Genomic DNA, 13,700 nt, shown 5'->3' with positions numbered 1-13,700 from the left:
TCACACACAGTGAAGGACCACACAGTTCACAAGGCAGATCATCTGCAGTGTTCACACACAGTGAAGGACCACACAGTTCACAAGGCAGATCATCTGCAGTGTTCACACAAAGTGAAGGACCACACAGTTCACAAGGCAGATCATCTGCAGTGTACACAAAGTGAAGGAACAGTTCACAAGGCAGATCATCTGCAGTGTTCACACACAGTGAAGGAACAGTTCACAAGGCAGATCATCTGCAGTGTTCACACACAGTGAAGGAACAGTTCACAAGGCAGATCATCTGCAGTGTTCACACAGTGAAGGAACAGTTCACAAGGCAGATCATCTGCAGTGTTCACACACAGTGAAGGAACAGTTCACAAGGCAGATCATCTGCAGTGTTCACACACAGTGAAGGAACAGTTCACAAGGCAGATCATCTGCAGTGTTCACACAGTGAAGGAACAGTTCACAAGGCAGATCATCTGCAGTGTTCACACACAGTGAAGGAACAGTTCACAAGGCAGATCATCTGCAGTGTTCACACAAAGTGAAGGACCACACAGTTCACAAGGCAGATCATCTGCAGTGTTCACACAGTGAAGGACCACACAGTTCACAAGGCAGATCATCTGCAGTGTTCACACACAGTGAAGGACCACACAGTTCACAAGGCAGATCATCTGCAGTGTTCACACAAAGTGAAGGACCACACAGTTCACAAGGCAGATCATCTGCAGTGTACACACAGTGAAGGACACTGGGAACTCAGTATTCTTCTTCAGGGGCATGCTGACATGATGCTGAATTTCTGGCAAACAGCCGTGATGCAGCCAAAAAAATGAACACCTCTCATAACCAGAGGTGCTTTTTTGCTGCGGTGCTTCCATTTTTTACAATGATCGACAGCAACTGTTCACCCCCACCCCCCCAAAATGATTTTCAAACACATTTTTTTCAAGCTGTTTATGGCACATGTGTGCCTAACCAGACATTTTGTGCATTCAATGAGAGGCCAGTTGTGGACCAAATACAACCCATGTAATTGAAATCATCTCTCAATTACTTTTATCATTTCAAGTGGTACTTAATGTGAGCTCTGTAATTCTTAGTATGTGGCCTGCCTCTAGCACACAGGTGTGAACCATCCTGAATGACTGTTCATCAGCAAGATGTGAACCATCCTGAATGACTGTTCATCAGCAAGGTGTGAACCATCCTGAATGACTGTTCATCAGCAGAGTGTTCTGATGGGAGAGACTGTGTGCACTTCGTTCTCAAAATGTGCAGCCTGTCTCATGCCCATCATCACATGTCTTCCTCTAGTCTAACCAAGCACTCTGTTTCTCAGTCACTCACAGATACAATCCTCTCATGATTCACAGACTCTCAAAGGCACACAATGTGGCCTGGTTGTTCACATTTTCCTCCATTTTGCATTTAGGGACAAGTGCTGTGAGGCTTGGAGAGGGAATATGACCTGAATCAAGCAAACAAGAATACAGTTCATCTCACTGCACTGTACAACATCATTCTCTCTTCTTTGTGTATTATGAGATTCATATAACTTATCTCTACTTGCACACGTATACACAAACAAACAAACCTAAAAAACAAAAAAACCCTGCCTGTAATAACCACCATCCAAACTTACATGGGATTTAATAAAAACCAAAAAAAAACCTGCCTGTAATAACCACCATCCAAACTTACATGGGATTTAATAAAAACCCATCCAGTTATTGTTCAAGCGAAGCACAAATCATCTTCCATCAGCTTATTATCTATTACACAGGTGGTCAAAAGGTCAAAATGTAAATAATTAGGAAACATTTTAAACCTTTTGTGAACTTTTCAGGGGTTTTTCCTCAAAGCCTTTTTTCCCTCTCTGTCCTCTTCACCAGCCCTCTATAAAAAAAAATTTTTTTAAAAAGACAAAAAAAAAAAAAGACAATTACAATTCTACCCAACAACATGTTAAAACAAACATGTTTCAGAATTTTTCCTGTCAAGAGTTTTTGTTGTTTTTTTGTGTGGGTGTGTGTATGCTTAGCCCCTTCTGCTGTTTTGCCTCACTCATATGTCACCCTTGTTCACAAAAAAAAAGTCCCCCAAAGCATGAACAGCTATGTAAGCAGGTGTCATCTTGTCAAACAATCAAGCCAGACATGAACACTGGATGATAAAGCAACAAGCTTCCAGAAGTTTCAATCTACTTTCTGAGACTAAGCATATCAAAGACATACCCGATGAGTTAGGTCAACTGGAAACAAAGCAAGCATAGCAGAAAGTTTCTCACACTCAAAAGGAAAAAGAAAAAAAAAAGAGAAAAAGTACTTGCATTCTTCTGTATCTCACCACTTTCCTCAGTAAAACCATTACTGTAGTCTTGGGATGGACAATTCTAACACAGCTGTGACATCACTTCACTCTAAGCCTTGTCTAACCCAAGACTGTCCTGTGTCCGTTATGGTGAGGAAGTGGTAAGAGACCACTGGAATATTACAAGTACATTGAAACTTTTGGTTCAGAGTAAAGGTAACTCCCCACACCAGAATCAGAGACTGTTAACCAATGAACAGACAGAGCACATCCATGACAAATGTTGCATGAAGGCAGCCAGTGCCCAGCATTTTTTTTTTTTTTTTAATTTTTTTTTTTACATGACTAGAATCAGGGTCATCACTATGTGTCAGAAAATGCATGGCAGGGAAACTCGTCCAACCCATCACACCCACGACAACTCCCTCTTTGGCACACAGGCTTTGTCTCTGCTCACACACACACACACACACACACACACACACATATGTGCGTGCACACACATGCATACTTTAATGTATCCACACACATGCATGGATACATGTGTGCATTTTATAATGATATACACACATTATCTGTACATCCACAGCTCGGGAAGAGCTCGGTAGTTGAGCACATTGTCAATCAAATTGTGTAAGAAAGGAGACAATCAGATTCTTCAAGGACACACAGAGAAAAAAACAATAATGGAAGTGAGGTCAACATTAACAGCTTGTATACTGTTTTACACTGTTGTGCACTGAACATTCCACATTCCTCAACCAGCACACTTCCCATCATTCGACTCGTCTCTGCTTTCTGTACTACACTACACAGTACACTGCCTTCACTGCGCTGTGTTCAGCCTGGATGTCTCATCTCTGCTTTCTGCACTACACTACACAGTACACTGCCTTCACTGCGCTACGTTCAGCCTGGATGTCTATCTCTGCTTTCTGCACTACACTGCACAGTACACTGCCTTCACTGCGCTACGTTCAGCCTGGATGTTTCATCTCTACTTTCTGCACTATACTACATTGCCTTCACTGCGCTACGTTCAGACTGGATGTTTCGTCACTACTTTCTGCACTATACTACATTGCCTTCACTGCGCTACGTTCAGACTGGATGTCTCATCTCTGCTTTCTGCACTACACTGCACTGTCTTCAGGCTGAACATACTTTCTGCACTACACTACACAGTACACTGCCTTCACTGCGCTGCGTTCAGACTGGATGTCTCATCTCTGCTTTCTGCACTACACTGCACTGTCTTCAGGCTGAACATACTTTGTGCACTACACTGCACTATCTTCACTGCACTACGTTCAACCTGGATGTCTAATCTCTGCTTTCTGCAATAGACTGCACTGTCTTCACTGCACTACGTTCAACCTGGATGTCTCATCTCTGCTTTCTGCACTACACTACACTGCCTTTACCTCCACTGAGCTTCTCTCACACAATAGTAAACAACAACAACAACAACAACAAAAAGACCACACTCCCTCACTTTTTCTCTGTTTGCTGCTAAAAGCCCAGCGGAGCACACAAGGACCGATCCAAGCTGCGTCAGGCACTCACCATTCCCCGGGGGACCCGTCTCATCACCCTGCTCTGCCCCCCTCCGCACCTGTGTGCGCTCCCTCTGCTGCTCATTCAGCACAAAAAAACATCAACATCTGGACGTTGCCCAAATCCACCGTCACACCAGACAAACTCAGCAAGGCAAATTAATCCACACAGTCGTGTCACAGTACGCCTGAGCCACCTACCCTCCAAACAAACTTGTCAAAGCAAATAATCCATATTATATTTCACAGGATTATGGATGTGGTTATCAGGAAGCACGCACAACACGGCTTCAATGCATGTCCAGCTCCACATGAGGGGGACAGTGTGTGTGACACGCTTGTACTCTCACACTGTACAATGCTGCTGCTGCACCTGTTGCACCACACCACACCACATGGCTACTGCCTCTCCACACCTCTCATCCACATATCTTTCATGGCAACAAAATGTGCAACACTGAAATGTTCACAAACTGTTTTCCAACAGGTTACTGTGGTGGTGTTGCTTCCAGTGTGAAACAATACCGCAGTGCTTTTAATGTGCTAGGGTTTCATCATCAAACTCAATGCTGTTGTCAAAGACCGTATAAAAATTGGTGTTTTGTCTTCCAATACTTTTAACTCTAAAAGATACAGGAACAATTAACTAGCACATGATACATTTTACCCATGACCAGGTGTCAGTTTTAATGACACAACTGTCATGAAAAACACAACATACACACACACATTCATACATAATCAACCACACAAACTACCCTATGTCCACACCCCCAACACCCCCTATCCCCACACATACACAGCTCCTTTACCATATAACCATGGCAATAAATAGCAAGCAACATAATGAATGCATTCCATGTGCCGGTATCATGATGACAGTGTCCACTGTGGGCATGCTTCACTGGCAGTAGTAATACAAAAGTGCTCAATGAGTTCCGGTGCTGACTGGAACGATGACCATGCACCGACAAGTGCTGACACAGGTTTCTTGTTCCTCAACTATGTACAATCCTGAGATGCAGTCCTTAAAGCTGGGTCCTCATCAAATCGCAAAACACAGTTAATATCATTATGAAAAAGGACCTGGGGGTCAGGAGAAGAGTACAAGAGTGAGCAACACACATACACACACACACACGCTGAGTCACATGACCACATGGGCTGACCGGTCTTTCAGCAAGCAGCCCCAGCACCCCACACACCACACCTGAAGAGCTACCATCCAGGAGCAATGGAAAAATGTTCCCCTCTGACCAACAGAAAAATTCTGAGGTACAGACAAAATCCTTGACCTACACATAGATTTTGAGGTGAAGACAAACCTCACATAGATTTTGAGGTGAAGACCAAAAAAATCCTTTAAACCTTCACACAGATTTTGAGGTGAACACAGAGTTTTTCCAACTGACAAAACTGTCATCAAGGTCTGTTACATTTTCACATGCACAGAAACAGGGCTCTGTCAGCTATCAGTCTGTTTAACAAACTCAGAGAGCAGAAAGCTGACTAGCTCCCTTCAAGAGAAAACAGATCTTCACCACAACAATAATTTCACCATGACTCAAATACAGTATTTCTCGCCCATCAGTATCTCGTCTGTCACTAATTATAGGAAAGCCTTGCATTTCTTGGCTTATATATAAAGCCCCAAGAGAATAAGATGGTTAAAATCATCTATAAAATCAGTCTTCTATAATATAAATTCAGTTTTTCACAAAATAGTCCTCAATGAAATAAATCACTGAGAACAGTTTACCCCACACAATCTAAAATCTCCCTTTTCTCTTTAAGAAAAAAACAACAGAAGCATGAGAAAAATCTTTCACTCCTCCCCTATTCAGTCACATGCTAAACAATGACCTGACCACTCCACAACTGTTCAGATAATGGAACGTGGTACCTGCGTTATGTCAATTAACTGTTTACCATCTGTGGAATCTTTCTGTTCCAACTCTTGACCCGTCATGACCATGAAGCGCATGCAAACAAAAATTAATACCAAACACACTATCACATCTACATGAGCCAGCACCTTCACATACTTGTTTAAAAATACCACCACCTAAATGCCTGCATGGAGCTCAGTCTCCTCCAACTTCTCCCTCAACTCTGTGAAGAGTCCTTGGGGCGCCGCACAGAAGAGCTGCTGTCAGGTAGGGTGTCAATGGACTTCAACATCGTGACTAAGTCTGGGTGCATACAGTCACATACACACTTGTAAGCACCTTCATGTGCACACACACACACAGAGCTGAGGGAGGGAGGGAGGAGGGAGTGTGCTGCACCCACCCTTCCCCTCACAAGATGGTCAGACCCAGCAGACAGGTTAACCACAGAAGATGGGAGGGGGAGGGGAGGGGGAGAGGGGGGGGAGAAGGGGGTGATAAGGGGGAGTAGAGGTGAAGATGAAAAAAAAACACTATCCAGGACAAAGTGGGGAGAGGAGTGGGGAGGCCTGGGGGGGCAGAGGGGCTGGGGTGGTGGTGGGGGGGGCGTCCTGACACAGGACAGGACAGTATCAGTATCAGTAGCTCAAGGAGGCGTCACTGCGTTCGGACAAATCCATATACGCTACACCACATCTGCCAAGCAGATGCCTGACCAGCGGCGTAGCCCAACGCACTTAGTCAGGCCTTAAAAAAAAAAAAAAAAGAAGAAAAAAAAGGTGAATAAATAATAGATAAGCATAGGACAGGAGGGAGGGAGGAGAAAACATGCAGCCAGACCAGTACAGGTTTGTCACAAGGGGAATGGCCAGAGTGTCATCACTGTCCAGTCCTGTTCTACTCCATCACGAGGCTGACCACAACATTGCCACCACTACAGCTCTTCCCCTTGTTTGCACAATACTTGCCTGCACCCAGCTTTTCGTCCATGCTTCCTGCACGGACTTTCCTTTCTGGCTCTGTTCAAACATGTCACTTCTTACACTGTCTTTTCTCTGTTCAAACATGTCACTTCTTACACTGTCTCTTTGTCACTTCTTACACTGTCTTTTCTCTGTTCAAACATGTCACTTCCTGCACTGATTTTTCTCTGTTCAAACATGTCACTTCCATCTGCTGTCCACATCAAGACAGTGACTCCCAATACAACCGGGCAGTACCAACAATTGGAAGAGAGAAAAGAGTGCCCCAAACAGTTCACAACAAACCTTGGGCCTGCTGCACACACAGACAGACAGAGACACACACACACACACAAACACTTCAATCATCAAGTCTTATGGCATGGCAACACAAACTGACAACATCAAATCATTCATGAGCAGAAACATACACATGCACGACATGATACACTGGCACACAAACACAGATGCATGTGTGCAAGCGCGCACACACACATACACAGATGTGTACATTTGAATCGGGTAAGGTTTGTGCAGCTGTCGTCATCAACACAAAAAGTGCCGTCCATGGGTGAACCTGAACAGTCTGGGAGTGGGACATAAATAAGGGGTGGGGGTGGGGCTGGGGCTGGGGCTGGGTATGGGGGTGAGAGGAGGGCCCTGGCGGCTGCTGCTGCTTTTGAGGTGAACCGCCTTTCCCACCGACAGCGTCTCTTCTTCCTCTGCCTGCATCATGCCCCTGTCCACGCTGACAGCAGCACACGTCCTGGGGACAATGGTGGCGGTGGAGCAGCACACGTCCCGGTCTCCAGCTGCATGGTGCTCCGCCCCTCCCTGGTGTCAATCACTGTGCTCAGGCCCCACCCTCCAGTGCTGGGGGGAGTTTGTTGCTCCGCCCCTCCCAGGTGTCAATCACCTGTCGCTCTGTCACTCCAAGCTGCAACACATGGCTAAGTTGTCAGGCGACTTTCATTCACCAGGTATTGTTTCTCTATCTCCACACAGCGCCCTCTGTGACGTCTCTATCTCCACACGGCGCCCTCTGTGACGTCTCTATCTCCACACAGCGCCCTCTGTGACTTATCTCCACACAGCGCCCTCTGTGATGTCTCTATCTCCACACAGCGCCCTCTGTGACATCTCTATCTCCACACAGCGCCCTCTGTGACGTCTCTATCTCCACACAGCGCCCTCTGTGACGTGTCTATCTCCACACAGCGCCCTCTGTGACGTGTCTATCTCCACACAGCGCCCTCTGTGACGTGTCTATCTCCACACAGCGCCCTCTGTGACGTCTCTATCTCCATACAGCGCCCTCAGTGATGTTTGTATCTCCACACAGTGCCCTCTGTGATGTGTCTATCTCCACACAGTGCCCCCTGTGACGTCTGTATCTCCAGGTGACACAACACACTCCAACCAGCCACAGAACAGACCACACACACACATAGCCCACCTGCCTGTAGCAACCGAGCCGTCTGTGTGGGTCTCACAGCGCTGCACTGCAAAACACGAAACTGACAACTGTCTGTGTGTGTCTACAGCACTGCGCTGCACAACACTAACTACCCAACAACTGTCTGTGTGTGTCTACAGCACTGCGCTGCACAACACTAACTACCCAACAACTGTCTGTGTGGGTCTACAGTGTTGAGCTGCACAACACTAACTACCCAACAACTGTCTGTGTGGGTCTACAGTGCTGAGCTGCACAACACTAACTACCCAACAACTGTCTGTGTGGGTCAACAGTGCTGAGCTGCACAACACTAACTACCCGACAGCTGTCTCTTTCCCTGCCCCCCCCAACCCCCCTCCCCGTCCCCCCCAACCCCCCTCCCCCTGTCACAGAGCGCCTGCCCTCCGTGTGGTGGTGGTGTGGTCCTGCACCCCCTGTCTGTCTCCTCAGCCCGGTGTCCACCAGCTCCCCCTGTACTGCTTCTAGGAGTTGGAGTTGGCATCTTCGTTCTGCACACAACACCGCTCTCCTCTGTTCAACCCTTCACTCACTCACCACACTGCCTCCACCATCAGTCTTTCAGACATGTTCCCGTCTAAAGCCGGTTAATAATAAAAATATTTAGTGCTTATATGGCACAACTCATGTTATTAATGGCAATAGTGATGATAATATATTGTACTTATATGGCGCAAACTCAAGTCAATAATAACAACAGTGATAATATGTTGTACTTATATGGTGCAAACTCACATTAATAACAATAGCAATAATAATATATTGTACTTATGTGGCACAAACTCCCAATAGATGGGCTCTAAGCGCATCACATGAAACAGTACATGTACATTAGTGCATTATACAACAACATGAAGACACTGAAGTGGAAAACAGGATCAGTATCCACCAATACAACACTACAAATTGCAGATATCTGAATTATTGCAGGAAAAAGGCACAACACACATACACAACGTTATACGGCTAACAGGGCAGCCTCTGCCTCCTCCACTGTTCTTACTGTTTTCTTCCCACCTTCTGTCCACCGCAAATCATGTTTAACCAACTTCAAAACTCCACATACACTGGATATGGAAGAGACCAGAAATCTAACAAAAGTTACATTTCTAGAGTTCATTCTTTTAGTTTTCACAGTTTCATTCACATGTCTTGCTGAGTTGACACTGTGTCCATACTGCCTCATACTTACCCAGATTTAACCAGTCAAGATTACAAAATTTACCCAGATTTAACCAGACATATTACAATTTACCCAGATTTAACCTGTCAGCTTACAAAATTTACCCAGATTAACAAGCCGGATTACAATTTACCCAGATTTAACCAGACATATTACAATTTACCCAGATTTAACCAGTCAACTTACAAAATTTACCCAGATCTAACAAGTCAGATCACAATTTACCCAGATTTAACCACTCAGGTTAAAAAAATTACCCAGATTTTAACCAGGTATATAAAAAAAAGTTACCTAAATTTAACCAGTCAGATTACAAAACTGATCAACATTCAAAGACAATGTCCAACAATAAATGACATCTGAAAAGACAGGTAACACAGCCCACTTCAGACATTTCACACAAATACATAACCACTCACACTCAAACGAGAAACACTCTCTCTCTCTCTCTCACCTGCAGTGTCAAGCTGGTGTTTTTTTTGTTTTGTTTTTTTTATAAATGCAAAAGCATGTCTGCAACCTTTGTGCCTGCTTAGGAGAGTGTCAGGTTCAGGGTACAAATGTTCTGAATTTAAATCACTGACATATAGACAGGTATATACATAAGGAAAAGTAGAACAGAATGATGTGGAGATACAGGGTCAGTGTCTTATTCCCCCCTCCCCCCACCCCTCCAAAAAAAAAGACCACCAAAAAACAAAAACAAAAAACTAGACCTTCAATTGGCAGACATTATGAAAAAATGAATCTAGCAATATCACAATAAGACCTAAAACCGAAGGAGAATTCCATATGGAGTAGAAAAAAAACAAAAAAACAGCCAAACATTCAAGTGAAATACATCTAAGAACAAGAAGTGAAATGCATCTAAAGCAAATCCAATCGTGCTGCCTGCAGCCTAACCTGCACATAGTGGGCTGATGCATTTTATTTCCAAGCACAATACACAGAAAACAACAGAGGTCAAGTCCTGTGTGACACTGTCCCAAGCCCGAACTACCCCAGGAATTGTCTAACTGGGAGAAAAACATCATCTTCAGCCACTGACACAAGGAACAGAGGGAAGCTTCATATCTGTATACATCAATTCTGTCTCCAAGTATGATTGAAAAAAAAAAACAAAGAGGAAAAACAAATAAATAAATAAATGACTTAAAAAAATAAAATGTACAGATTAGTGGGCTTGAATTCCTATGTCACTAACCAATCTGGGCTTTTCTCATTGGTTGTTGTTTTTTTTTTAATGCAAAAACAATAATGTAAAAACAATCTGAAATATCAGAGTACCAACCTGAAGTCACCAAAAGGAATCTGTGGAATGTGTGACATAAAATAAACGGAAACACATAACTGTGCATGGACAACATTCAGCCATGCATCCATCCACCCACACAACACACCAATACAAAGTAAACCATCTGAAATGAAACAATTCAAGCTACGTGTTGCACTGTTTTCAATCATTTTCATTTTATGTATGCTTGGTACATTCTCTTTCCTACACCATTTTATGCTTGAAATTCTTGAAAGTCATCACACACACATGCAAACATACTCTCTCTCTCTCGCTCTCTCTCTCTCACACACACACACACACACACACACACACACTCACACACATGCTCACATGCACGCACACACTCACTCACACACATACGTACACACACTCGCCACATACACACAAACACACATGGAACATCAACATACACAGTAAGCAATGACAAAGACACCCCAATGTTCACATTCTTGTTGTAAAGTAATTCTGATCTGAATTGATTAAGCTTTCAAATAAAAGGCAGTATTATACTGTGTGTAACACTTCCAGTTCCACAGGCAAAATCTTCACAAAAGCAAGTAAGCTTACAGAGCTATTAACATGGTCATAATGTCAGTCAGTCTGACAGCTACAGACATGGACACAGTGCTGGTTTCAGTCATAACGTCAGTCAGTCTGACAGAGCTATTGATATGGACACAGTGCTGGTTTCAGTCAACGTCAGTCAGTCTGACAGAGCTATAGATATGGACACAGTGCTGGTTTCAGTCATAACGTCAGTCAGTCTGACAGAGCTATTGATATGGACACAGTGCTGGTTTCAGTCATAACGTCAGTCAGTCTGACAGAGCTATTGACATGGACACAGTGCTGGTTTCAGTCAATGTCAGTCAGTCTGACAGCTACAGACATGGACACAGTGCTGGTTTCAGTCAACGTCAGTCAGTCTGACAGCTACAGACATGGACACAGTGCTGGTTTCAGTCAACGTCAGTCAGTCTGACAGCTACAGACATGGACACAGTGCTGGTTTCAGTCATAATGTCAGTCAGTCTGACAGAGCTACAGACATGGACACAGTGCTGGTTTCAGTCATAACGTCAGTCAGTCTGACAGCTACAGACATGGACACAGTGCTGGTTTCAGTCATAACGTCAGTCAGTCTGACAGCTACAGATATGGACACAGTGCTGGTTTCAGTCAACGTCAGTCAGTCTGACAGCTACAGACATGGACACAGTGCTGGTTTCAGTCATAACGTCAGTCGGTCTGACAGAGCTATAGATATGGACACAGTGCTGGTTTCAGTCATAACATCAGTCTATCTGAGAGAGCTATTGATATGGACACAGTGCTGGTTTCAGTCAACGTCAGTCAGTCTGACAGCTACAGACATGGACACAGTGCTGGTTTCAGTCATAACGTCAGTCAGTCTGACAGAGCTACAGACATGGACAGAGTGCTGGTTTCAGTCATAACGTCAGTCAGTCTGACAGCTACAGATATGGACAGAGTGCTGGTTTCAGTCATAACGTCAGTCAGTCTGACAGAGCTATAGATATGGACACAGTGCTGGTTTCAGTCATAACATCAGTCTATCTGACAGAGCTATTGATATGGACACAGTGCTGGTTTCAGTCAACGTCAGTCAGTCTGACAGCTACAGACATGGACACAGTGCTGGTTTCAGCCAACGTCAGTCAGTCTCACAGCTACAGATATGGACACAGTGCTGGTTTCAGTCATAACATCAGTCTATCTGACAGAGCTATTGATATGGAAACAGTGCTGGTTTCAGTCATAACGTCAGTCAGTCTGACAGCTACAGACATGGACACAGTGCTGGTTTCAGTCAACATCAGTCAGTCTGACAGAGCTATAGATATGAACACAATGCTGGTTTCAGTCATAACATCAGTCTATCTGACAGAGCTATTGATATGGACACAGTGCTGGTTTCAGTCATAATGTCAGTCTGTCTGAAAGAGCTATGGATATGGACACAGTGCTCGTTTCATTCAAAACGTCAGTCAGCCATGGAATCAATCTGCTGTCTCTCAAGTCATCTACAGCCTAGTTCCAACAACTGTGGCCTGCATTCCATTTGATGATGGGTGAGTAAGGTACGTCTCTGTTGATCAAAACATTTCTGTGATCTCCCTCTCTCTCACTGACTTTCTTTTTTTTTTTTTTTTCATTTTTCATGCTTTTTTTGTGAAAGCATGGTGTGACGAAGCTTGTAGCTTATTCTTTGACCTCAGTAAAACAAGCCAGTCCAAGTTCACTCATTCTCTTTCACACACACACACACTATCCCCCCCAACCAAAAAAACATCTATAAAATCCTTTTGCAGCTTGCTACACATTTCAAATACAATGAAATAAATAACTATAAGTAGCATGCAAAAAATGGCTAGAGCCACAAATGCTAACACTTACTGGCTATCAGCAAGAAACGAACAGGATCAAGCAGTCCCCTTTACAGTCACTGTGTCTTGGTTTGATCTCTGCAGGTCAGAATAAATGGTTCGGGATAAGAAGACATAAGGGAGGGGAGGAGAATGGTCATGTTTCCGTCATGTGCATGCAGCTGTTTTTGGCTCTTCAAGCAGAGCCAACCACATAAAACATATAGCAGTCTGCAGCCTCTTTTCACATCAGAACACTGCTGCAATAAACAACATTTAAAAGAAGAAAAAATACCAAAGTGAACAAATGAATGAATAGAGGACTTTCTTGTACAAGCCTCAAGGCAAAAAACAAAGGCGGTGGTGGTGGTGGTGGTGACAAGAAAATGCAAAGCTGACACACTGAGTGTGATGCCCATTTGTCTCATTCTGTGCTCTTCGACGTGTGACATACACGCACAGACATGCACACACGCGCACACACACAAAGCTGCAGCAAAAACGCCTGCCACACTTGGCCAACAAAAGCTGCTACTGGCAATATTCAGACCTCGATAAAACATTGTCACATGCTTCCTCAACAAAACAAGGCTGAGCTCAACAACACGTATGATCTGAGCAGCAAGTGCTTGGACAGGCCCTAGC

At 44.3% G+C, this 13,700-nt stretch overlaps 1 protein-coding gene and 1 long non-coding RNA gene across 2 annotated transcripts in view; one reads left to right on the top strand and one right to left on the bottom strand.

The window, feature by feature from the left end:
• The first annotated feature begins 734 nt into the window (after positions 1–734).
• LOC143279566 (uncharacterized) lies at positions 735–2,273 on the top strand. The gene is made up of 2 exons (XR_013054902.1): positions 735–1,119; positions 1,155–2,273. It is a non-coding gene; the product is annotated as an uncharacterized LOC143279566 (long non-coding RNA).
• Positions 2,274–8,590: 6,317 nt separating this feature from the next.
• The window catches only part of LOC143279565 (G protein-coupled receptor kinase 5-like), a 44,020-nt gene continuing 38,910 nt past the window's right edge, over positions 8,591–13,700 (bottom strand). The window contains exons 16-17 of the mRNA XM_076583644.1: positions 13,087–13,154; positions 8,591–8,679 (exon numbers count right to left, since the gene is read on the bottom strand). Of these exons, the coding sequence (XP_076439759.1) occupies positions 13,113–13,154 (42 nt within the window). The 3' untranslated portion in view covers positions 8,591–8,679; positions 13,087–13,112. The remainder of the gene's footprint in view (positions 8,680–13,086; positions 13,155–13,700) is intronic.

Source organism: Babylonia areolata, chromosome 2 (genome assembly GCF_041734735.1).
Source record: "Babylonia areolata isolate BAREFJ2019XMU chromosome 2, ASM4173473v1, whole genome shotgun sequence".
Taxonomy (NCBI): Eukaryota; Metazoa; Mollusca; class Gastropoda; order Neogastropoda; family Buccinidae; genus Babylonia; species Babylonia areolata.
Note: the sequence above shows the minus strand (reverse complement) of the source record. Positions and strands in the feature narration are given on the sequence as shown.